The sequence below is a fragment of the Oryx dammah genome, unplaced genomic scaffold, assembly GCF_014754425.2.
Source record: "Oryx dammah isolate SB20612 unplaced genomic scaffold, SCBI_Odam_1.1 HiC_scaffold_4, whole genome shotgun sequence".
NCBI lineage: Eukaryota > Metazoa > Chordata > Mammalia > Artiodactyla > Bovidae > Oryx > Oryx dammah.
The window spans coordinates 57,645,438-57,673,099 of NW_024070188.1; the positions used below are offsets into that span (position 1 = coordinate 57,645,438).

The following is a 27,662-nucleotide window of genomic DNA, read 5'->3' on the forward strand; positions in this document are numbered from 1 at the left end:
ACTAAGCTTATAGGGTTTTTTAGTATGAGCTTTAATGGCATACATTTATTAAAATGAAATGCAGTGGCAAAATAGGGAAAGAAATGACTCTAGTTGAATTACAAGATACTGAAAAACTAGAGATGTTTTGGTGGTTCAGCTATAATTCTCATACTAAACTAGTTCAATGGTGTAAGATCACTTCTTAGAAGCACACAGATGCAATGGAAAGCACATAGGCTTTGAATCAGATAACTAGGATCTGACCCCCCCAGTTCTACTCCAAAAATGTCGACGAATTATCAAAATCAAACTCTGAACTTTTGTTCTAACATTAATAAAATTGAGATAGGGACTTCCTTGATGGTCCAGTGGTTAAGCCTTCACCTTCCAGTGCAAGGGGTATGGGCTCGATCCCTGGTGGAAAAGCTAAGATCCCTCATGCCTGGTGACCAAATAAAAATAAAACATAAAACAGAAGCAATATGGTAACAAATTCAATACAGACTTTAAAAATGGTCCACATCTTTAAAAAAGGAAATAAAATAAAATTGAGATAATACATATTTTTTGTATGAATTTTGAAAGATAAATACATGAAAGAGTACATAAGGGAAAAAACTGCCAACCATAGTTAGAGCTCACTCAATGCCCATCTTCTTCCCTCTTTTGCAATTAGAGCAGTTTTTCTCTAAAATATTCTCTATGCTTTTTACCATTAGCTTTCTATGTTGAGAGTTATAAAAATCATGTTGTTCATTTTTATTACTTATAGAAGATATAAAATTTGCCATAAGTATACTGAGTTTTTAGCTATATAATGGTATTTCATTTCTGATAAATCACAAAGAATTGATTTAGAATATACATGCTGAAATAAAATTACAATTAGTTTTACTAACACTAAAATTACATTTGAAGAAATGATTGCATGCTTGACAGAGAAAATACAGTTGTACAAGAGAAAAACTTTAAGTTGTCTATAATTGTCATACTCTAGGATATGGATCGGAGAAGGCAATGGTAACCCACTCCAGTACTCTTGCCTGGAAAATCCCAGGGACGGAGGAGCCGGGTAGGCTGCAGTCCATGGGGTGGCTAAGAGTCGGACACGACTGAGCGACTTCACTTTCACTTTTCACTTTCATGCATTGGAGAAAAAATGGCAACCCACTCCAGTGTTCTTGCGTGGAGAATCCCAGGGACGGGGGAGCCTGGTGGGCTGCTGTCTATGGGGTCGCACAGGGTCAGACACAACTGAAGCGACTTAGCAGCAGCAGCAACAGGATATGGATAATAGTATTATAACAATGTTAAATGACTTAACATCAATTATCATGGTTATGTAAGAGAATGTCCTTGTTCTTGGTAATTATACACTTAAATGTTTAAGAGTGAAAAAAAAAAGGAACAGGAAATGGTTATTCTCAGATGGATGGCATTTGGCGTTTTTATTCCTAGCACTTTTCTAAGGTAGCTATCTAGTGTACGTAAGCTTGATATTCAGGGTACTACATCTTGACATTATTCAAATCTCTCATTATTGGTGATGCACAGACCCTAACTAATTTCACTCTGGTAACAATGACAACATATTGAGTACATTCTATGCACTAGATTAAGCATATTACATGTATTAGCTCATTTAATCTTCATATCAAGGCTATGAGACAAAATGATTTTCCTATTTCACTGAAGCACAAAGAAGTTAGCATCTAGGCCAGAATCATAGAGCTAGTAAGTGGTAAAGCCAGGACTGAAACTCAGGCAATTTGATCTGAGCCTCCTTCTTCACACCATAGTGGCCACTGCTGGAAAAGGATGGGTTCGTTTACATCGTTCTGTCTACAGAACTAAATACATCAAGTATTTTTTCATATAAAATGTTACTTTTTCTACTGCTAAAGTCAGGGTCTGTCCAAAAATGTATTCTGAGAACCAGTTGTAATTGTGAAAGCAATTCAAATGAAATATTCCAATGATAACTGTGCTTTTCCCACTTTCGATCACATAGATTTTCAGGATATAAATGAAATAACAATGCCTGTGGATGAGAGATTTAGATAAACTAACTCTGTCTTTACACCAAGCTCACATTACATTACATGCTTCAAGCAATCACGGTTTTTGCAAACAAACAGAATACAATACAAATGCAATCAGTTCAAAGAGTCGAATAATTATCCGAGTTTTGCAAATATGTTTCCAAAGCCTTAGTCCCACAAAATATCCAGCTGGCTTGCCAATTTTCCATTTGTTTTATTTCCACTCACCAAAACCAGTTCTTTTCAGTTATTCCACCTTTTTCTGGTTTTTCAGATAACTTAACTATGAGAAATAGCTGTGAAAAGAAGAGAAGCGAAAAGCAAAGGAGAACTGAACTATGAGAAAACGGGAGAAAGCTCATTCAGGTCTTACTGAAAGTCCCTTGAGTTCATCTGCACTGTGAGCACTCATTAAACCACTGAGTGTTCAATATTCAGAAAAGACGGTTGTCAATTATGTCAAAGTTCTACACTTCTGGAAAAGTGTGCTTGTCCAAAAGAAGTTGGTATCTTCAACCTCACTAAGGAAAAACATAAATGGGTTTGAATAAAACTAAAGTTGAAATGTGCAGTTCAATCAGTTCAGTCATTCAGTCATGTCCGACTCTCTGCGACCCCATGGACTGCAGCACTCCAGGCTTCCCTGTCCATCACCAACTCCCAGAGCCTACTCAAATTCATGTCCATTGCATCGGTGATGCCATCCAGCCATCTCATCCTCTGTTGTCCCCTTCTTGTTCTGCCTTCAATCTTTCCCAGCATCAGGGTCTTTTCCAATGAGTCAGTTCTTCATATTAGGTGGCCAAAGTATTGGAGTTTCAGCTTCAGTATCAGTTCTTCCAATGAATATTCAGGACTGATTTCCTTTAGGATTGACTGGTTGGATTTCCTTGTAGTCCAAGGGACTCTCAAGAGTCTTCTCCAGCACCACAATTCAAAGCATCAATTCTCCAGTATTCAGCTTTCTTTATAAAAGGTTGAAATCTGAAATAGCCTAATCACCACTGTAATTCCATTACAATTTTTTTTCTCATTTTTTCAATTTTTCGGGTCTGTTTGGAGACATATCTTCAGATTTGATCATAGTACACCTTAATTACCCAAACAGTGTTATCAGTACATGTTTACTTGGCTAGGTCCTTACTATGAAGAATCTAAGCTACTCCATTTTGTTAACAGAAAAACTCCATTTTGTTAAGGTTCTGGGAAAAGAGCCTTTAGAAATCCAAGAGCCTTTAGAAATCCAAGAGCCTTTGGAAATCTCCTGACCTCACCCCACCGCCCACGAGCCAATTGGACCCCAGACCAAAATCTCCTGACTTAACGCTCAGGAAATTGGGGTCTACCTAGACAATAGGGACCAATCAAGAACCAACACACAACCCTTCGAAAGAAAGTGACCAATCAGACGTTCCCCTACCTAGAAATCCTTTTTTCCATGTATACTCCCTATGTAAGCAATGTAATCCAAGACCCGGGGCTCCTCCCTATAGCCGCCTCGGTGGGAGCCCCAGCTCGAGCTTGGTAATAAAAACTCTCTTGCTTTTGCATCGGATATCGGCTCCCTGGTGGTCACTGGAAGATTTCGCAACTTGGGCATAACAACTAATGCTTGAAAACCCACAAGTTAACTTCTTACTATTCCTGGGAGATCTCCTAGAACAAATATTCTAAACCCTCTCTATACAAGATGCCAACATTTTCCCATCCTCAGCTTTTGATCAGACTTTTCCCTTCACTGAGAGAATTTCAGTTATGATATACATGTGAGCTCACATCTTGCCTTCTGTCTATTCTAAATATTATATCACTTAATGGCATCATAAAAATCAATCTCAAAGCAGGAAAAGAGAAATAAAAAACAAAGAGGAGATGGGACAAACAGAAAGCAAAAAGTAACTGACATGAAAGAGAAATATTACAATAGATCCTACAGACATTAAAGGGTTAATAATTTTATATACACCTTGATGGGAAAAGCTTGAACAATTTAGGTGAGAAACAGACAAAGTACTTGAAGGATACAAACCAGAAAAATGTATTTAATAAAAGATATTCTTAATGACCAGAAACTATAAAACTCTTAAAGGAAAACACAGGCAGAACACCCTATGACATAAATCACAGCAAGATCTTCTATGACCCACCTCCTAGAATAATGGAAATAAAAACAAAAATAAACAAATGGGAACTCATTAAACTTAGATGCTTTTGCACAGCAAAGGAAACTACACAAGGTGAAAAGACAACCCTCAGAATGGGAGGAAATAATACCAAATGAAACAACTGACAAAGGATTAATTTCCAAAATATACAAACAGCTAATGCAACTCAATACCAGGAAAACAAACAACACAATCAAAAAGTGGGCAGAAGACCTAAACAGATATTTCACCAAAGACGACGGCTAATTAACACATGAAAAGATGCTCAGTGTTTCTCATCATTAGAGAAATGCAAGTGAAAACTACACTGAGGTATCACCTCACACAGTCAGAATGGTCACCATCCAAAATCTACAAGCAAATAATGCTGGAGAGGGTGGAGAAAAGGGAATTCTTTTGCCCTATTGGTGGGAATTTAAACTGATATAACCACTGTGGAGGACAATATGGAGATTCTTTAAAAAACTAGGAAAAGTCTACCATATGTATCCCACTACTCAGCATATACCCTGAGAAAACAATAACTGAAAAAGACATGTGTACCCTGATGTGTTCATTGCAGCACTATTTACAATACCTAGGACATGGAAGCAACCTAGATGTCCATTGATAGATGAATGGATAAAGAAGCTGTGGTACATACAGAGTATAGAACATTCAGTTAAATTCAGTTCAGTCGCTCAGTCGTGTCCGACTCTTTGCGATCCCATGAATAGCAACATGCCAGGCCTCCCTGTCCATCACCAACTCCTGGAGTTCACTCAGACTCATGTCCATCAAGTCAGTGATGCCATCAAGCCATCTCATCCTCTGTCATCCCCTTCTCCTCCTGCCCCCAATCCCTCCCAGCATCAGAGTCTTTTCCAATGAGTCAACTCTCGAATGAGGTGGCCAAAGTACTGGAGCTTCAGCTTTAGGATCATTCCTTCCAAAGAAATCCCAGGGTTGATCTCCTTCAGAATGGACTGGCTGGATCTCCTTGCAGAGGTAATATCAAGCTTTCACAGACTCTTCCAGAAGAGAAAAGAGGAGACAATACTTCCTAACTGACTTTTTGGTGGCTCAGACGGTAAAGCATCTGCCTACAGTGTGGGAGACCTGGGTTTGATCCCTGGGTCAGGAAGATCCTCTGGAGAAGGAAATGGCAACCCACTCCAGTACTCTTGCCTGGAAAATCCCATGGATGGAGAAGTGTAGTAGGCTACAGTCCATGGGGTCGCAAAGAGTCGGACACGACTGAGCAACTTCACTTCACTTCACTTACCTTGATATCAAAATCAAAGACATTATAAAAAAAAAAAAGATTATGACCTCTCATAGGCCAAAGTGCAAGTTTTCTTAAAAATATGTAACAGCAAGTAGAACACAGTGATGTTTTTCAAAAAAAGGATACTGTATTATGGTCATTCAGAGTTGGTTCAATATTAGAAAATTATCAATGCAACTCAGTATATCAAAGTCTAAAAGAAGAAAAACCATGCAATGATCTCAATAAATACATAAACCCATTTGAAACATTTATCCATAGTAAAATCTCTCAGTAAACTAGCAATAGAAGGTATTTCCTCAACCTTATAAGTAAAAGTGAAAGTCGCTCAGTCGTGTCTGACACTTTTTGACCCAAAGGATTGTACAGTCCATGGAATTCTCCAGGCCAGATTCTGGAGTGGATAGCCTTTCCCTTCTTCAGGGAATCGTCACAACCCAGGGATCGAACCCAGGTCTCCCATCTTGCAGGTGGATTCTTTACCAGCTGAGTCACTAGGGAAGCCCAAGAATACTGGTGTGGGTAGCCTATCCCTTCTCCGGCAGATCTTCCTGATGCAGGAATCGAACCGGGGTCTCCTGCATTGCAGGCGGATTTTTTACCAGCTGAGCTTCGAGGGAGGAGTCTACAGAACCTCAGGGCGTCCCAGGTCGCGCTAGTGGTAAAGAACCCGCCTACCAGCAGGAGACATGAGAGAAGTGGGTTCGATCCCTGGGTCAGAAAGATGCCCTGGAGGCCAGCAGGGCAACCCAATTCAGTACTCCGTCCTGAAGAATCTCATGGACAGTGGAGCCCCAAGGGCCACAGTTCACAGGTCGCAAAGAGTCAGACAAGACTGAATTGACTTAACACGCATGCGCACAAACTTAAGAATAACATCACACTTAATGACGGAAGACTGAATTCTTCCTCAAGTATGGGAAAAAGAAAGTCCTGGGATAAGGCAAGGATGTCCACCTCCTCACTTTCAGAAGGGTCCATCATTGATTGTCCACCTCTGACAGTTTGTCTCTGTTATTCCCATTCCTGAACTAAGTCATCGAAGTTCTGTCCTTGACATTACACTACTCTGTTTTCATATTTCATCCTTTGGGAATCTCATCTTCTCCAAGAATTTCTAATCATCGCCCTTATTTAGTACCATATGTCCAAAAGTCCATTGGATACCATTACTCGGAATTCTTTACTTTCATTTCAAATGTAAGATTAAAATTGTATTTACCTTTTATCTATAAGGATTTTTATTTACTTATACTATCATTCTCCCAGCCACCCAAATTAAAAAATCAGTATTATTAACTTCTTCATTACTCACAACTCCACAGATAATCCCTGGTCCTATCAATTCCTCATTTTGAAAAATAATCCACCTTTACCTCTACTCCATTCAATTTCTAAGTTCAGATTCTATCACTCCATATTTTTGTCAAGCTCTTCCTTGAAAATCACTCTCAACATGCCATTACATTTTATTCAACAGTATAGAGTACCAAGTTTTATAATTTAGATTCAAATTTCTTTAAAGTTTAGCCTGCTTTTCCAGGGTGTTTATCATTAATCTCACCACATAATCTCTATTATCTATTTATTATTCCATTCAAATCTTGGTGGCTCAGTGGTGAAGAATCTGCCTGCCAATGCAAGAGTCTTGGATTAGATCCCTGGGTCAGGAAGATTACCTGGAGTAGGAAATGGCAACCCACTCTAGCATCCTCCTGGAAAATCCCATGGATAGAGGAACCTGGCAAGCTACCGTCCATAGGGTCACAAAGAGTCGGACAAGACTGAGTGACTGAGCACACACACACACTTTTCTGCCTTTGCCCAGCCTTTTGCTTTTGTTCATATTCCTCCTCTCTATCTCCCCTACTGTCTTCACCCCACTGACATATCCACCACTACCTCCACCCATTGAAAGAACTGCATTGAAAAGCTTCCTTTCTCCAAGACTGATGATTCTTCTACAGTTTTCTCTAATCATTCCAGCTGGAAGTGATCGTTCCCTCTCCAAATTCTTATTCCTCTATTTTCATTCCTGTGTAGCATGCAATATATTCTAGGCAGAGCATTATCTTCTCAACCACTTTGGTTGCTGTTGTTCAGTTACTCAGTCATGTCTGACGCTTTGCAACCCCATGGACTGCAGGACGCCAGACTTCCCTGTCCTTCACCAATCCCTGGAGCCTGCTAAAACTCTGTCCATTGAGTTGGTGATGCCATCCAACTATCTCATCCTCTGTTGTCCCCTTCTCCTCCTGTCTTCAAACTTTTCCCAGTATCAGGGTCTTTTCTAACGAGTAGGCTCTTCACATTAGGTGGCCAAAGTATTGGAGTTTCAGTTTCGCATTGGTCCTTCCAGTGAATATTCAGGACTAATTTCCTTTAGGATTGACTGGTTTGATCTCCTTGCAGTCCAAAGGGACTCTCAAGAGTCTTCTCCAACACCACAGTTCAAAAGCATCAATTCTTCAGTAGTCAGCCTTCTTTATGGTCCAACTCTCACATCCATACATGACTCCTGGAAAAACCATAGCTTTGCCTATATGGACCTTTGTTGGCAAAGTAACATCTCTGCTTAATATGCTGTCTAGGTTTGTCATAGCTTTTCTTTCAAGGAGCAAGTGTCTTTTAATTTCATGGCTGCAGTCACCATATGCAGTGATTTTGGAGCCCAAGAAAATAAAATCTATCACTATTTCCATTGTTTTCCCATCTATTTCCCATGAAGTGATGGGATCAGATGCCATGGTCTTTGTTTTTTGAATGTTGAGTTTAAACCAGTTTTTCATTCTCCTCTTCCACTCTCATTGAGGCTCTTTAGTTCCTTTTTGCTTTCTGCCGTAAGGGTGCTGTCATCTGCATATATGAGGTTATTGATATTTCTCCTGGCAATCTTGATTCCAGCTTGTGCTTCATCCAGCCTGCCATTTTGCATGATGTACTCTGCATGTAAGTTAAATGAGCAGGGTGACAATATACAGCCTTGATGTACTCCTTTCCCAATTTTGAACCAGCCCTTAGTTCCATGTCTGGTTCTAACTGTTGCTTCTTGGCCTGCATACAGGTTTTTCAGGAGGCAGGTAAGGTAGTCTAGTATTCCCATCTCTTGAAGAATTTTCCATTTTGTTGTGATCCACACAGTCAAAGGCTTTATCTTAGTCAATGAAGCACTAGATATTTTTCTGGAATTCTCTTGCTCTTTCTATGATACAGTGGATGTTGGCAATTTGATCTCTGGTTCTTCTGTCTTTTCAAAATCCAGCTTGAACATCTGGAAGTTCTCAGTTCACGTACTATTGAAACTTAGCCTGAAGGATTTTGAGCATTACTTTGCTAGAATGTGAAATGAGTGCAATTGTGCAGGAGTTTGAACATTTTTTGGCATTGCCTTTTTTTGGGATTAGAATGAAAACTGACCTTTTTTAATCCTGTGGTGACTGTTGAGTTTTCCAAATTTGCTGGCATATGGAGTACAGCACTTTGACAGCATCATCTTTTAGGATTTGAAATAGCTCAGCTGGAATCCTATCACTTCCACTAGATTTTTTTGTAGTGATGCTTCCTAAGGCTCACTTGATTTCACACTCCAGGATGTCTGGCTCTAGGAGAGTGATCACACCATCGTGGTTATCTGGGTCGTTAGAATCTCTTGTGTATAATTCTTCTGTGTATTCTTGCCACCACTTCTGCGTATCTTCAGCTTCTGTTAGGTCTATACTGTTTCTGTCCTTTATTGTCCCCATCTTTGCATGAAATATTCCCTTGGTATCTCTAACCAGTGATAATTGCCTAGAAATAGACACCTAATTTTGCTAATCCAGTTATAAATTTACACCTTTAAAAAAGTTGTTCACATTGTGAATGAAACAAAAAGAGGGGAGCAATAAATTATTTTCCCACTTGTTCTTAACTATATTTACATATGTTTAAGACCTGGTGTGGAATGTATTTAACCAGACGCTAGAATGAGTTTGGGTCTGCATGATCTGTGACGCAGACACATCTGGGAAGGCTGTTATGACCTTTTAGCCCTTAAACAGACATGAATCTTATGAAACTGACATCGACATTTAGAAAAAGAGTTTATGCATGCAACAGTTCATTGAAATCCTTTTACACTAGGGGGTATTCCCTACCTATTTTAAAGAAATTTAAAAAAAAAAGATTTGAAAAAGAGAAACCCTGTTTTAGAATATTTTCTAATGTTAATTTATGTCCTCAGTGCCTAATGGAGTGACTTGCATATTGGGGAGTCATTAAATACATTATGCGCAATTTTGAAAGTAACATCCTGCCTTTCCCTTTGATAAATCTAAATGAGGGGGTAATTTTGAAGTTAAAAGAACTGATGAAGCTCCAATATTCATATCTTTGTGGTATAGGAATAATCTGACTTAGTAGGAGCAAAATATTCCCTAGTAATGCCTACCTTCTTCCTTCAGCCTGTATTAAGAAAATATATGAACTATAATTAAACACAGGCTCAATGATGTCAATATTATACAATAAAAGAATGGCATACTGGCAAACCTTAAAGGCAAAATTAAATGAGTCAAGAGGAGACAAAAGGGCAAAAAAAAAAATGTGGGTCTCAAATTTCTTATCCTTCAATTATCCTAGCTGGAAGGAAGAAAAGAAGAGAGAGAGGAAAAAAGAAAGAAGGAAGGAGGAAAAGAAAGCGAGTCACTAAGAGAACAATCTTGAGAATGGATCCTTCGAATTGGCTAAACCAAAAAAAAAAAAAAATTTAGTGAGTTCAAGGGTTTCCTGACAGTTTGACAAAGGGATAAATGTTTTCAAGTGGGTAATTAAATAGACTACTTACTTTGTTACTATCATCTTCTAGGGGAAAAAATGGAGAATGACAGTAAAACATCGAATAACATTCAAACAAGAATTTGAATACTGATAACATGACCTAGCGGAGAAGGCAGTGGCAACCTACTCCAGTACTCTTGCCTGGAAAATCCCAGGGACGGAGGAGCCTGGTAGGCTGCACTGCATGGGGTTGCTAAGAGTTGGATAGGACTGAGCGACTTCACTTTCACTTTTCCTTTCCTGCATTGGAGAAGGAAATGACACCCCACTCCAGTGTTCTTGCCTGGAGAATCCCAGGGACGGGGGAGCCTGGTGGGCTGCTGTCTATGGGGTCACACAGGGTCGGACACGACTGAAGTGACTTAGCAGCAGCAGCAGCAGCAGCAACATGACCTAGAAATTTATCTTCACAAAATCAGATAGTATAGTACTTATGGGATATTTAAGGAAATTTTCCAGATCATTTTTACTATTTGATTTTCGCTTTTAGGATTAGAAACAAATGGCTCTCCTCCCTCTCACTCCTCATCCCATTTAGCAAATGGGGCCAGATGTAGCTTCACTGTACATCCATGGTGAAGGCCATTCCTTAGCCATCTTGCTATAGTGCTTGATATTCCAGGACTTTTAAGGTAAAAGCAGGAATATTGATCACAGTGCACTCTTATTATCACGGTCTGATTATAAAAACCACAGCCATTGTAAAAGTCATTGCATGATATATGTATTAAATATATTTATAAGTTATAAATATAAAATACTGATAAATAAAAATAGGCTCTGGTTAATCACTAAAAATTGACTTTATGAGGGTAGGAGGGTTGAGGACGATTCAGAGAATCATGATTCTATACAGATTTTGTAAGCATTTAAGAATAAAAATATGTAGATGTTTTAATTATGTAATATATAAAAGCTGTTATGCAAAAGTCATTCTTCTTTCTACTTATTCATTTCTAATGTTCTGTAAAGTGAAATGTGAAAGTAAATATTTTCCTAGATAAATAATTTTATGTGGATTTCAATCATATTTGAACTCAAATATCTGCATAAAGATGTTTCAATATGAATTATCATTGAGGCTTTATTTTTTGTTTTTATCAAAGATTATTACATGAATCATATATTAACCTTGTTTATTCTTTTTAAACATAAAATATTAGCTTTACTCTTGAAAATCTGCTTTGATAATTAGACTTTGGCAATAAAATAAATCTGCAATTGTATCATAAAATATTACTCCTGAAACATATTCTCATGGGATATTTTTCCTTATGCACAGGTTATGCTCTGAAATAAATGAAGCATATTACTGAGATTTCAAAATGCTATGTGGTGATAGTACAGTTAAGCCAACATCAGCAGAAGTTGGAATTATCATTTTGCATGACAGCCAGAGTAATGACTGCCACCTTCAAACTAAGATAACATACCCAAAACGCTAACCTTGACAATCCACAGGATGGCTACAAACTCTTATTAAAAAACATGATTACGCAGATGTGAAATTGGTCCTCACTCATTGTCAGTCTTTCTCTCTTGAATAAAATCTCTTTAACAGCAAAGAGCTTTGACTGAGGCTGTGTTAAACAGGATGAAGTGAAAATTCTTACGGGTGTAATAAAAGATATGAATAAACCCCAGTTCGGCCTGGGGAACTGAATGTAAGCACAGCTGCACGGGGAACCTTGAGAAAAATGTGACCATCTGTCATCATTTTCTTCAACAGGTGCTTGTAGTTTTTCTTCTTTTTCTAAATCACAAAAGCCTTGTTACTTCAAATATTTCTGTTTGTAATATCCATTTCTATAATAACTGTTATGGTGCTTTAATAATACTGATAGTATAATAGACATTTTGTGTTCAAGGGAATCTTTGATCCTAAAAAAACATAAAACCCTATAAACAAACTATATAAATATAATCTTCAGATTTCAGTAAAAGCTGATTTTAATAAGTTATTTCTTTGCTAATCTTGGAAATTTGAGAGGAATGTCAAAACAGAAGGGGACTGCCTTCTAGGAACCACTTCAGATAAAACTGAGATTCTCTAGTTCTAAGAAGTGATCTGTTAAGTAACTGCCAGAATATCAAAACAGGAGCCCTGTAAGCTTGCTTTCCAGGGAGGGGCCACCTAAGCAATTTGGTTGTTCTTTAAGTGCTACCTTCTGCAAATACACATCCTGATTTTTCTCCCATAGCCAATCATCTCATTTTAGTTTTCATGGAGAGAAATTTAATACTTTGCTATCATTATAGAATTATCAGATAAAGTGTAAAATTAAAACTTTGACTTGATCTCTAAGAATAGACTTCAACAAAAAAAAAAGAATTTCAGATTTTACCATTGACATATTTTTACCTTCAACCTATTTCATCATATTAACTTTAAAAAAAATTTTAGATGGCTTCTCTTAACTCTCTATGACCAATTTGTCAACTTGCACAGTTGTGTCAGACTCTTTGCAGCCCCCTGGACTGTAGCTGACCAGGCTCCTCTGTCCATGGGATTTTCTAGACAAGAATACTGGAGTGGGTTGCCATTTCCTTCTCCAATGACTAGCTGATGCAAGGAATAAATTTTGAAAAGAAGGCTCCTTCTTTCCTGTCTTTCCTCCTCCCTCCCTTGCTTCCTTCCTTCTTCTCCTTTTTTCCAACACATATTTTATGGCATGGTTGCTACTCCTCAGTACCTGCAGTAGGGCTGAAGGCATGTGCCTGTACAGTATAGACTACAAGACAAAGTGCCTGTCATCATCAAACTGATAGTGTTGTTGCGGAATAAATGATTTTTTAGCTTGAATAATAACATAACCAAAAATATTTTGACAATAAGTGCTTATAGGAAAATAAAACAGAGATTCTAGAGACGGATTGGAAAGCCTGGAGTTGAGGCATCAGAAAAGTTGACAATGAGACTTATTTTGAGAAATAAACTACATTTAGGAGCCAGCCAATGAAAAGTGTGGAGGAAGTAGGTCCGGGAAGAGATAGCAGCTGTTGGAAAGGACCTAGAAGGGGAAGAGGCAGGGGCAAGGTTTATCCAGTTTGGTGAAGCAAATAAATGCCAGTATGACTGAACTCTAGTGCCCAAAACAGAAAAATGAGGTCAGCAGGGATCAACTGATGCCCCAAAGGTTACGATTCTTTACAAATCAATATAGGGAGCTCAAATGTAATACTAAGCTTATACAGTCCTTTGAGCCTTTAGCAGCAAGTGCCATATTTTGATTGATGTGAAAATATGTATATATGTGCCTCTGTGTGCATATGTGTGTGTGAGAGAGAGAGTATGTGTGTGTGTTACTGAGGTTGCCGTGTAAAAATGAAGAGAAGAAAGAAGAGACGTGGTCAGAAGACAGGAATCAAGCAGTGGTCTCACGGGTCAAGCTTGAGTGATGGTGATAAAACTGAAGGGAGGTAGGCAGGTTTTAGATTTAGTTTGGAGGAAGCACCAATAGACCTGAAGACAGGTTTTAAACGTGGGATGAAGGAAGGAGAAGAAAAAAGGATGACCCCTAATTTTTGACAGAAGCCTACCAGGAGGTGCCATTTACTGAGATGGGAAAGGCCAGGAAAGAAGCAGGTTTGAGATGCTATCTAGACACCCAGGTGAGAAAGTCTAGAGGCAGAGTGTATATAGACTGTTCTTAGATCAAAATAATGCATCAATCAAGTTTCAGAAATTTACTGACTCTATAGTCAGCCTTGAATACAAAGGCTCCTAAAGCCCTCCAAACTCTTTTGAGTATTTACAAGTCATAAAACATTCTCTTTCTTCTTTTTCTTCATTTTTTAGGTTTCAGAACGAATATATATTCACTATATAGGATTAACATATATTCACTAATATAATTCAAATATACTGAAATATATAGTAGGGAAAGAAATTAAACACTCTCACAATAATTGTAAAGATTCGCTGCACACCTATCCACAGAAACAGAACTTCTTGAGGCAGATTAAAAAACAACATAGATGTGCTCACTTCAGCAACACATATACAAAAATTGGAATGATACAGAGAAGATTAGCACGGCCCCTGCACAAGGATGACATGCAAATTCATGAAGCATTCCATATTTTCACACATGAAAAGATGCTCAACATTGCTCATTATTAGAGAAATGCAAATCAAAACTACAGTGGGATACCACCTCACACCAGTCAGAATGGCCATCATTAAAAAGTCTACAAACAATAAATGCTGGAGAGGATGTGGAGAAAAGGGAAACCTCTTGCATTGCTGGTGGGAATGTAAATTGATACAACCACTATGCAAGAAGGTATGGAGATTCCTTAAAAAACAAGGAATAAAACCACCATATGACCCAGCAATCCCACTCCTAGGCATATACCTTGAGGAGACCAAAACTGAAAAAGACACATGTACCCCAATGTTTGTTGCAGCACTATTTACAATAGTTAGAAGATGGAAGCAACCTAGATATCCATCAACAGATGAATGGATAAAGAAGCTATGGTACATATATAATGGAATACTACTCAGCCATGAAAAGGAACACATTTGAGTCAGTTCTGATGAGGTGGATGAACCTAGAGTCTATTATACAAAGTGAAGTAGGTCAGAAACAGAAATGTATATATCATCTACTGACACATATATATGGAATCTAGAAAGATGGTACTGATGAATTTATTTTCAGGGCAGCAATGAAGAAACAGACATAGAGAACAGACCTATGGACATGGAGTGGGAGAGGAGTGGGTGAGATGTGTAGAGAGAGTAACATGCAAATTTACATTACCATATGTAAAATAGACAGCCAATGGGAATTTGCTGTATGACTCGGGGAATTCAAACAAGGACTCCGTGACAATCTAGAAGGATGAGATGGGGAGGGGGGGTGGGAGGGAGGTTCAGGAGGGAGGGGACATGGGTGTACCTATGGCTGATTCTTGTTAATGTGTGACAGAAAACCACAAAATTATGTAAATAATTACCCTTCAATTAAAAAAATAAAGTGGCAAAAAAACGCACATAGTTTCATAGTTGAGAATGTTTTCTCTTCTAGTAATTTCTTAAATAATCTAAAAGTATGATTGTGGAGTAAAGTTATTTCCAGCATCACACTCAAGTTGGAAAACAGCCTGAAGTACACCTAATCCATGTTGTGTTGTTGCTCAGTGGCTAAGTCATGTCCAACTCTGGGACCCCATGGACTGCAGCATGCCAGGCTTCCCTGTCCTTCACCATCTCCCTGTGTTTGCTCAAATTCATGTCCACTGAGTTGGTGATGCTATCTAACCATCTCATCCTCTACTGCCCTCTTCTTTTGCCTTCAATCTTTCCCAGGATCAGGGTCTTTTCCAATGAATCAGGTGGCCAAAGTATTAAGAGTTTCAGCTTCAGTATCAGTCCTTCCAATGAATATTCAGGGTTGATTTCCTTTAGGATTGACTGGTTTGATCTCCTTGTTGTCCAAGGGAATCTCAAGAGTCTTCTCCAGCACACAGTTCAAAAGTATCAATTCTTCATCAACCCCATGAACAGTATGAAAAGGCAGAAAGATATGATACCTAATCGTAGTTCCCACCAAAGGAAGGTTTCCTTGAAAAATGTTTTTAGGAGAGGATCACAATGTTCAATATCTCCAGTGACAAAGCTCATGCATTTAACAACCTCACAAGGCAACTCAAGTTTATTTTTTGGCCACACCATGCTGCTCCATGAGGGATCTTAGTTCCCCTACCGAGAATTGAGCCCATGCTCCCTGCATTGGAAGTGTGGAGTCTTAACCATTGCACAGCCAGGGAAATACTGCAACTCATTTTAATAACTCTGATTGTAGAAATGTATTTCTTATACTAACCTGAAAGCTTCTATCTTTAAAGTACACTAATTGGGTCTTTTTTCTTCCTCTGGAGCCTAATAGGTAACATCTAATCCATCTTTCTTGAGGAAGGCTGTCCACTATTTCAAGACAAAGATTATATATTTTCCAACTTTTCTTTCTCCAAATATTGCCAGATGCTTCCCATTGCCTTGGTAGCCCAATTCCCAGAGATGTCAATTATCTTTGTAATTCTCCTTTAGAACAATCCAGGTCACCCATACATCTTTTAAAAAGTTATTCTAGAAGCTATCTTCTGGAATGATTAGCCTAGAATAGAGTACAATGTCAATATTACTTCCCTTGATGTCAATGTAGTATTTTAAGGGTAATATTGCATTCATGTGGAGAAGGTAACGGCACCCCACTCCAGTCGTCTTGCCTGGAAAGTCCCATGGATGGAGGAGCCCAGTAGGCTGCAGTCCATGGGGTCACTAAAAATCGGACAAGACTGAGCAGCTTCCCTTTCACTTTCCACTTTCATGCATTGGAGAAAGAAATGGCAGCCCACTCCAGTGTTCTTGCCTGGAGAATCCCAGGGACAGGGGAGTCTGGTGGGCTGCCGTCTATGGGGTCACACAGAGTCGGACACGACTGAAGCGACTCAGCAGCAGCAGCAGCAGCAGCATTGCGTTGCATTCATGTATTCAACAGGCATGTCTTTTGAGTTTAAGATGAACGACTACTTAGACCTAATATGAATTCCAATTAAGACCAATTTTACACTTTTGTACATACAGAATTAAACATTAGATAGAGTGTTTATTTGTATTCTCACTGAATTTTTAATTTTTAGTTTTCTTTCTTTATTTTAATATATCACTATCTTTTGAGTCCTTATTCTGTAGCCTAATATAGGCAGTCTGTTATCAACATGTTTTGGGTATGGATGTTTAAATATTTACAATAACTAATTCAACTTTATTAGTCCGTCTTCTACAGTGACATCATATGAAACCTGCCAATTACCTTAGTATCATTCAGAAAACAACATTCATTTATTAGCCGAACTACAGGTCCAGTAAATCAAATGCCAAAGAAAATGCAGTCTTGTCAGTATAATTTGTGTTTATTGAAAGCATGTTGACCTCTAGTCACAAACCAATTGCTGACTTCAGGCAAAGCATTCACAAATCTGTTGCTTAAAGTTTGTCCTTGAGTTTTCACAAATGACTCTCAACCTCCCCAAACTCTTCCCTTAGTAAATATTTTTTCTCCAAGTTGAAAATCTGGGACATTTGTCTCCATGTAATCATCTGATAAAGGCTTCCCAGGTGGCACAGTGGTAAAGAGTTCACATATCAATGCAGGAGATATAGGTTCGATCCCTGGGTTGGGAAGATCCCCTGGAGCAGGAAACGGCAACCCACTCCGGTAGTCTTGCCTGAGAAATCCCATGGACAGAGGAGTCTGGCGGGCTACAGTCCATGGTGTTGCAACGAGTCAGACAGGACTGAGTGAGTGAACATACACACAATCATCTGACCATTCTGATAGTTCACTAAGTGATTGACTCATTCTAACAATACCTTGTATTGACTGAATGCTTTCAATGTACCACATACTCTTCTAAGAGCTTTAAGTGACTAGTTCATTGGGTCCTCTCAAAAATGCCATGGATGGATATAAATTCCTTCTTCATAAAGGGAACTGTCACTCGAGCAAGGTTAAAGAGTTGGCCTAGGGCCACGCAAGGAATAAGCAGCAAGCAGCGTTGGGACTCATAGCAGGACTTCCTGCTCTTAACTGCTCAGCAGTTATTTAGCAGGCATTCCTTGAGGACCCACCAGGCAAAGGGACTCTTTCCTGTTCCCTCAGGAAATGAGACACTCATCAGCTTGTAGATGTTCCATCCATGCCCTAAAGAAACACTAATTATCTACTATGCAAACTCCTTTTCCTCCTCCTCCCTGCTGCAAATATAGCTTTAGGGCATTTCACTGCTTATTAGTAATCTTGGAAAATGAAAAGTGGGAAGGGAAAGAGTATCTATTTACACTTTACACTAACTAGAAATACACTTCAGAATTTTTCCAAATACAAAGGGAGTCATTTTGTTACTGTTCATTCTAATAAAAGATTGGAGAGCAGAACACATCTCTTGGCGTACATGCAGGCTGAAACTAACCTGAGACTTTCATTTATTAATATTCCTTTGATGCCCTGTGACCATATATAACTTACCAATTTTAGGCTTTGTGTGGGCAGATATTTCTGTTGCTTAGAAATATAGCAGCTAGTACCAACTGACAAAAGGTGTGTAGGAATGGAAGGGAGGTACGAGGAGGAGGGAGATTTCTGGCTCAGAGTATTTCAAAATACACCGCTACCCACAGTTCTTCCATTGCTGTTCTCATTTCAGCATGTAACTTTGAGAAAATACTTTAAATTATCAACACATTTGTTAAACATCTTAGAAGTGTTTCAATTCTAGAAAAACCCACTTGACTTTTCTACTTTACAATAATCTCTATCCAAGCACATGCTAACCCTTGCTTCAAACATCAGTCATTCTGAATTGCTTTGTTGGGAATCCTACTATGCATCTCCATGCCCAGAGTCTGGAATCCTCCAAGCTTCTGTAGGCAGACATGGGAGTTATCTGATTCTGATCAAAGAGCCTGACCACACAAGGTCAGTAGTTCCTGAATGTGACTGAACAGAATCAATTAAAAAACTTTAAAATACATTAAGCCCTGTGTAAGCTGCTAGAGGCTGTGATTTAATGGCATAAAGGAGGGAGGGGAGATGCCTGGATGCTAAAATTTTTTAAAGATGTGCAGGTGATTCCAATGTGCAAATTTGGGAATTTCTGACGTGGGAAGTATCTTCCAGTTCTCAGTCCTCTATTAGCACTGCCTGCTCACCACTGGAGTGCAATCTGCCATTGCCATCTTGGCCCTGTCTGAAGGGATCTGGAGGTCCAAAATACCAGGAGGCCTTGTTTCTACATGGTTTCATCTACCATGAGTTTTCCTATATGAATGGGCTTCTGGGCATGAAGCTTTTAGGGGAGAAAAAAAAAATAGTAGCAATTTAGTTGTATCTAAGAAACTGAGGTTCTCAAATTTTAGTTTACAAATTGCCTGAAAGATGGAAATCTTCCCCAGACTCATGTAGTTTTGTTGAACTAGCTTCTCAAAGTCCTTTAGCTCTCTCATGCTATTGAAGATGAGAAGGAACACAGAGTATAAGAGAAAAACATTCACACCTAGTATTAAGAAAGAAACTCCTATAAAATCACCAAATCTCTAGATCAAAGCCTGAAAGACTCTAGTTGAGCTTACTAAACGTGTGTAACAAGGCTACAGAAACAGAAAAGAGAGCTCAGGCAGTTCAGACACTTTAATTATATTTCTTCCATGCAGGCAGACTCCTATAGTCAATGTCTACCGAGTCCTTTGAAGCCCATGCCAGGTAATCTTCCTCATAGTATATAATACTTTGAATGGTAAATGCTATGGTTAATCTTGAAAGACAACATTTAAAACTTCAGACACTTGTTTTCCTTCGTGTTTTAATTGTAAGCCTCCCAATCTGAAATAGCCACAGCACTGCCCCTTATCACATCACCCTATTTTAAACCTCTGCACACACTTATCACTTTTTGATATTTTTCCTGCTTATTTGTTTATCCCCATCAAAATGGGAGCTCCATGAGACCACTGATTTCCTCTCAGTCAATGCTATGTCCCCAGGATCTAGAACTGTTCAATAAACCTTTAATCAATATTCGTTGAAAGAATGAATGAACATTCCAACATTATCAGTGAGTACTTTACTAAAACAGTCATGTGAAACTCACAAATGATCCCCATGCTGTATGGCCTGGAGCCTCAAATTTATATGTTTACAAAATGGGAGAAATAAGATATTGACCTCATAGGGCTATTGTGAGAATTGCATGAGATAACACACTTGAAGGACTATAATGTATGGCATATATTAAGAACTCTATGAATGAAAAATCACATTACAGAAATATATATCTATGGCATTTGTACAACAAAAATAGTAAGAGAAATACTATGATTTTATTTTACCAATCTTTTAAAAACTGCTTCTTATTAACACGTTCTTTCACTATTGAGGAAAAAAATTGGAATGTTTTTATATAAACTACCAGCTGCTTGCAGAAGAAAGAATACCAAACCAGGACCAAGAGGAAATGAATCCAGATCACTGATCTATACGGCTTCCAACAGGTCACTTAATAGGTACCTAAGGCCCAGTTTCTTAACTGTAAAATTCAGGTGGGAGAGTTAGGAAATTTAAGGCAGATCAACTGAACTCTGAGCTCTGAAGAGCAACAAGTGCCCAAAATATCAATATTCAACTTGTAAAACCAAACACTGTTTAAAGATTTATCATAATATTTGGCTACATTAGTGGAATACAAAAGACCTCAATAGTAAATTAAATTTGAACCATACATTATTTCCATAGCACTCATATATAATCCCATTTTTACTGTTAACAAAAATTGATACATTTGAAGCTTTCTTATTTTTGCAGAATTTCCTGCTTATGTGCATACTATATGCTGTCCTTAGGTGAAGCTTTTCTTTATTTTTGGTCTACTCCAGAATTTAACAAGTTAAAAAAAGACAGAAGTGGAGAAGAGGTTTTCGAGAGAGACAATTCTCTGTTTAAAAGTTCTGTACTAATTATCTTTTAAAAGTTACAATAAGCCACATTACGAGGCATCCTTAGGCAGAGTTGTTTGTTTGTTTTACGTACAGATCAAACATTTCCAGAAACAAGATGATATATAATGAATTCATTCTTTTGGCCAGCAACTCTATTTTAACAGTGCTCTATTACAAATGATGAATCAATAAACCACCATTCACTTTCTTTGAAGTGGATGGACTCTTTGGCTTTCTTTCCAAGAATCCAGAAATAGGCCGTCTGTCGCCTGAAGCCTTGGACTTTGGCGGTCAATTCAGGTGCAGTGTTCTCCCGACTCTTAGTCCTCTTCCTCGGGCTGGCTTCTTGAAATCGTTTGCTCTGTCAGGGAGACCATGCAGCTGAAGAGCATCCTGGTGATTCTTGGTTCTCGCTGACACTGGCGCATGTGGACTCACTACTAATACACCAAACATGAAGCTTGGAGAGGTCCTTTGTCATCTGGAAATTGGCAAAGAGGGAGCAGGGGGCAGGGCATAACCTGAAGATTTATAAATACCTCTTAACAAAGCCCCAGCTGATCTGTGTCGGGGTTGTACACTCTCTTCGTCTTCCCCTTACAGCTTTTCAATTTGCCTTCCAAACATTTCTTTGTTGCCGTTGGCTGCGGTGCACTTAAAAGAAGCACATCGTTAACCACAAAGAATGCTCACTGTTTCCCAGCACTTCCTCAGCAAGCAGCCCGGCAGCAATTACCCCGCTGCTGAAGAGACTCCTCATCACAGCAAAGTTTCGGTGGTGGCAACAGCCAACCAGTGAGGTTGTAACAAATGATGACATCCGTTTCTGCCTCCATTCCCCAGCAATTTACACCCCCAAAGGCAGAGTGAATTCATTTTTGTGCAGATTTCAACAGGCACATCTGACAATACTGCCCTCTTCAACTCGCACAAACTAGGCATTCATCAACCCTGATTACTTCCCCCAAATGGCGACTCAACAGTTGCTAAGTGGCTTGGATGGGGGCGGAATTGCTCTGTGTCAGAAAGGGGCAAAGTACAAGGAGAGGACACGAATCCATCAGGGACGTAAGCATTGAGTTAATTCACTGAGACAGAATATTGAGGCTTTCCAAAGCCAAGGCGAAAGGAAAGACTGCTTCCCACCCCTGGCAACTCTGTGAAACACAGTGTTTGGAAGCTGACCTTAGTATCATCCCAGGAGTACTGTGTCCCTAAGTGAACAACTTATCTGATCGGTTACATGGAGACGGGCTTTATTCCACAACCACGTTTCTCTCTTCTTTCTCATTTTGATGGTACCCGGTTATACACCCTTTAAAGAAACATCTGCTCCAGGGTTGGAGGATTACAAAATGGGCAGGGCCAATTTCCATAATACCTCATCTCTGGGTGTAGTTTTAAGAGTGTCCAAGCCAGTATACTGCTTTGAGGCAACGGAATCAAAATCTGATACTTCCATCTACAAGCAAATGTCGCACTGCCCCCTGGAGGTAGTCTCATTGCATCCAGTCCTGAATTAGTGACTGGCAACCACTGAAATGGCAACCCACTCCGGTGTTCTTGCCTGGAGAATCCCAGGGACAGCGGAGCCTGGTGGGCTACCGTCTATGGGGTCACACAGAGTTGGACATGACTAAAGCAACTTAGCAGCAGCAGCAGCAGCAGCAACCACTGAAAAATCTGGGGTTGCTGAGGTTTAGAACTCTTTTTGGTGGAGGCAGGGAGAGGATGGAAAGAGTATGGACTAGGAAGACTAACTATTCACTAACTTCTTGTGAGTGGGGGTGTGTGTGTAAGCATGAGGGAGTGAAAATGAGGTGAATAAGTAAACGCTTGCCTCCCCATCTCAGCAGTGTAGAAAGAGTGGATACATGGTAATAGGTACTCAGAAGCGGTGGTTGAAGGGGGATTGACCGGTTGGTGAGAATGAGTGTGGTTGCATGGATTTTGCAAAGATGGCCACGCTAATATCTTCCCCTCCCATGTGACCTTCTCACCATGGGATATTGAGGTGGTATCTACATTTCCTCTTGAATCCAGAGGGACTGGGACCACAGCAAAAGACACAGTCCAGGACTCCAAGGCTAAATGATAAAGGGCTGTACAGTTTCTACTTGGGCCTCTTGAGATGTTCACTGTTGGGACTCAGCCACTGTTGGGAGGAAGCTGGGTAGCTGCATGGAGAGGCCACATTCCCACCACAGTACCTGGGGAGGTCCAGCCAACAGCCAGCCTCAGTCACCAGTCAGAAAAACCAGTGAGAGAGCCTCCAGATGACTCAGTGACTCACCTTGGAATGGACACCAAGTGAAGCAAAAAAGACCTGTCACCACCAAGCCCTGCTCAAATAGTAGCTTTGTGAGCAAAACAAACCACTATGTTTGGGGGTAGTTTATTACACAGTGATAGATAACCAAAAGAGGGGCAAGGTCCCCTCCGACACTGAACATTTCCTAACACAGAATAAATGGGGCCTGAAGAGAATTGGAACCTGCCTCTCAGCCTTTCACCAGTTTTCATAATTTGGGTTGATTCTTTATTCACTTTAGCTTTTTCCCTCTTGGTCCCAGATCAAGCTGTCCATGGGATACATCTCAACTGAAATTATGTGTGTATATATGCAAAACAGGGTGTGTATATATGCAAATGAATTGTGGCTGCTATTTACTAATCAGATTTTACTTACACACACACACACACACACACACACATCTGTCTTCTCTCAAAAAACAAACAAACAGAAGATCTGGCAATACTTGATATGCATTCCCACATAACAGTAATTCACATGTGAAAACTGGGGTTTCTTCCATCCCCTCTACTCTTCTGCATTACAATACTGCCATTTCCACTGGAGTCTTGTCACTCTTTTACATTTGCTTCCTGACCTCTGTATGGATTTGGGTTTATGACATCTTTTTCACCAGCAATTCTCTGCCTGGCTAGTTGGGAGTTAGTCTTACATAGTTATCCAGGAGTTAAAATTCTATTGAAAAGAAGAGTCTTAATATCATCAGAAAAAAATAAAAGTCCAAATAATAATAAAATAAAATATCTAAAGGTCAAGTTTTCTAATTAAACAAGAAAGAAGGAAATAATATGTACAGAAAGTAGCCACAAGGGAAGGTGACTTGGACATCAGCTTAGGTTGTCATCAGTCATCATACAGTTTAATGCCATTGCCCCAGAACCAATGCTTTTTGTTGTATTGTTTCATGCAAAGTTTGTTCTCGCTGAAAGTAAAATTACATGAAAATCAAAGTTTCCTAATGGAATCACATACACAATGTTTAAGAACTTTATTTACCTTTTGACAGAGTTGCTGAAGATGCCACTCACTGTACAAAGAATCTCAAATTAGTAGGTTTGGGGAGAAGATACAATTTCAAGTGTTGGAAAATGGAATCTCCCAACCTGGATGATCTAGCTGGAATTGATACATTTCTTTTTATTTTTAGTGTCTGAGGTCTTTCATTTTACTAAAAAGGTTTTTAATAAATTTTCTTTCTACTTAACTGCTATGCATAATTTTTATTGTATATTATATGTCTTAAAATGAGTGAGCTGTGCTGCGCTGTGTGTGTGTTCAGTTGTGTCCAACACTTTGCGACCCCACAGACTGAAGCCCCAGGCTCTTCTGTTCATGAGATTCTCTAGGGAACAATACTGGAGTGGCTTGCCATTTCCTACTCCAGGGGATCTTCCTGACCCAGGGATGGAACCAGTCTCTTGCATTTCCTTCACTGGCATGCAAATTCTTTACCAATGCTTAAGAAAATGGGGTAGTAAAGGATGTCAGTCAACTGAGAAAATGACAATCCTTTATATATGAAAATAAAAATTCCATTTCCTTAGGAATAAAAATAGAAGGGAAAGTTCTATTTCTTGCTCATTAAATATATTGGGAAAAGGTCCATATCCAAGGCTTACTGAACAGTATTATGTGTTTAGAAATTACTTTAAGAAAAGTTCTATGTTTCAAAACCCATCTAAAGGGTACTTAGTTCTTATGTGATCTTTACAAAGAGCTACCCGCAGTGTGGAAATACTGTAGTTTAACAAACTATGTTTGTGGTGTGCCCCTATAGCATGTTGAAACAGAATTCTGCTCTTAGTCTTTCATTTGATATCAAACTCGATGGGCTTTCTAGAAATGCTACTCTTTGAGAAAAACAATATCAAGTTATCTTTAAAGTATACATGTTTTATGATACCACACGAAAGTAAGACTGTTCATGCTCCATGCTCCCTTCAACAAAACATTTAAGGATAGTTAAGGGGCATTTGATTCTGCCCATCCTAAAAAAAAAAAAAAAAATAGACAAACAAGCAAAAATATGTGGCTCAGCTCAATAGATGTTTAAATAAGGTACTATTTAAACAAGGTACTACTTCATATCAGAAGAGAGCTGAATTACTCAGCTAGTGAGGCCTGTGTTTGAAGTCAAATTCTTGGTGTACAAATTTAATGTCTGAGATGCTGCAGGAGGATTAAATTTATACATCAATGACTTCAACGGTGTAATTCACATAAAACTTTATTGGAGTTGTGCTTATTTGGGGGAGGAAAGGACTAATTTATGAAAAAATAGACAACGGAAGGGTTTTAAAGTTTTTATTGCTGCCATTTTTAAAACTTCTAGCCAGAGTTAACAGCTCATTGCCAGAATTAGCGTTAAAAATTAATGGCAGAACATCGTGGCAATCAAACTTAGATGTCAGAAATAAAATTACTGAGAAATGCTCTTTGCAATCTATCGGGTACATCGATTTTAATATCATCAAAGCCTAATACATAGCCAGAAGAACTAGCTTTCATATGGATTAAGAGACTTTTAGCAAAGGGCAGTATTTTTGGATGAACTTTGATAAGCAACACTATATTCACTACGATGTTATATCATGGTGGAGAAGTGTTCAAATGTTGGTCAAAATCAAACAGACAAAAATGTCCAAAAACCTAAGCATCTAATCATTCCGATCATTTCAATTCTTTTTTTAATTTTTTTTTCCTATTCATTAAAATATCTGTAAGCGGGCAACGTCTCTACTCTGGCTCTTTCAAAGCAAAACGGTAGTTGTCAATTTAATTTTGTTAGCTATTAAATAAAGTAAGTGGCATCACCGACTCAATGGACAGGAGTTTGAGTAAGCTCCATGAGTTGGTGATGGTCAGGGAAGCCTGGCGTACTGCAGTCCATGGGGTCGCAAAGAGTCGGACACGACTGAGCGACTGAACTGAACTGAAAGTAAGTGAAACGTTTTATCACTTAATATGGGGTTTTGCCTGAAGACCAGGTTTTGTAGGCTTCGCAGCTTCCTAAACAGTTCCCAATAGCAAGTTCCTAAGGATTCTTGGGCACCTTTCATTCATTGCTGGCATGAGGTAGCTGACCCACCCCCAGAGTTGGGAAGCTACAGAAAAGCCTTCTGAGATCCACGATTCTAGACAGCTAGACAGCAAATGCCAAAACTCTCCAGTCCCTTCAACCCTGAGAGCCGTCCCGTAGATCCCCAAAGCCCAAAGATCTCTCCTTAACCATCAGGGATGACTGGTGGTGCGTGGCAGGTGTGCACTTGGGGCGCGTACTAAGCGGGGCGCTGGGGACAGGAAAGTATTCAGAGACGGAAAGCTGCCTAGGGTTACCGTGTTCAGCTTTCCGGGGGCTGGGCGGCGGAGGTGGGGAGTCCAGCCCCAGGGGCCTTGGGCTCCGGGGTGCAAGAGCGGATAGCAAAGGGTAGCGGAAGCCGGGCTGAGGCTGCGGGGCTACGGGGGCGACGGCGGCCAGCCTCCGCCGGAGATAAAGCCGGGTGGCCCGGGGCGCCCCTCAACCGCGCCTGCCTGCCCGGAATCCGGACCGGCCGGGGGCTCTGCGGGGCGGCTGCAGGAGGGTATACACGCGCTTACCTGGAGGTAGGGCCGCCCGCGGGCCACCCCGCCCACGACGATGTCGGCCGCGGCCATGGCCCCGGTGGACGAGAAGCCGAAGCCCACGTAGCCGGCGGTCCGCACCTCGAGGCGGAAGGCGAGCCGGCCGCCCCGCGGGCCCCAGCTCAGCCAGTACTTGCCCTCGGAGTCCAGCAGCGTGCGGTGCGGGAAGGGCCAGCCCGAGCCCCCCGCCGCGGCGCGGGGGAGCAGCCCCCACAGCAGGAGCAGCGGCCAGCGGCACATCCTCAGACGCGTCCAGCCCACGGGCACCTGGGCTCCCGCCGACTGGAGCGCGGAGGGCGCACGCGGAGCGGCGGCGCGAGCAAGCGGCCTGGGACCGCCCCGCGGCCCGCCCGCCGGGAGGGGCCGCAGAGTCTCCCTCTCCCCCTCAGCCCCGGCGGTCCGCTGGCTGAGTCCCGCCGACTCCATCCGCGACCCGCCCTTCCGGTCCATCCACCTGCCGCCCCGCGCCCCAGACTTGGTCCCCAAGGTCGGATTCAGTGGGGAGCGCAGAGACGGGCGTCCTGGAAGAGGAGAGGAGGAGGCAGAAGCCGAGGACCGGGGGTCGACAGAAAAGGAGCGCGGAGAGTGCTAGTGCGTGCCTGGGCAGTGTGGGCACGTCGCGGGGAACAGGGGGTGGGGATCCCAGGGGAAAGAGTCAGAGATTGCTGAGGAAGGGCAAGTTTAGCTTAGCAGAGGAGGGGAGGACCTGAGTAATCAGAGGGATAATCCTGGGTTTGATGGACAGCAAGTGAGAGCAAGTCCCGTCCAGGGTAACTGCTTAACATCTCGATATTCGCTGCATCGGAAGCCATTGTAACCAGCGATGCCCTTAGCCCCACGGTTCACCTCCTCCAGCGCATTTGGTTCCTGACCCCAGGAGTCAGTGCCCTGAGGCTTGCTTCTTTATGCCTGGTTTTTGTTTGATTTGGTTTGGTTATGAGAAATTCTG

The 27,662-nt window shown here is 40.5% G+C and overlaps 1 protein-coding gene and 1 non-coding gene across 2 annotated transcripts in view; one reads left to right on the plus strand and one right to left on the minus strand.

Annotated features, from left to right (window-relative positions):
* MOXD1 (monooxygenase DBH like 1) overlaps positions 1 to 27,263 on the minus strand; it is a 95,549-nt gene extending 68,286 nt beyond the window's left edge. The window contains exon 1 of the mRNA XM_040239233.1: positions 26,690 to 27,263. Within this exon, the coding sequence (XP_040095167.1) occupies positions 26,690 to 27,163 (474 nt within the window). The 5' untranslated portion in view covers positions 27,164 to 27,263. The remainder of the gene's footprint in view (positions 1 to 26,689) is intronic.
* On the plus strand, positions 14,255 to 14,361 carry LOC120863131. Its single transcript, XR_005720934.1, has one exon. It is a non-coding gene; the product is annotated as a U6 spliceosomal RNA (small nuclear RNA).
* Positions 27,264 to 27,662: the final 399 nt, after the last annotated feature.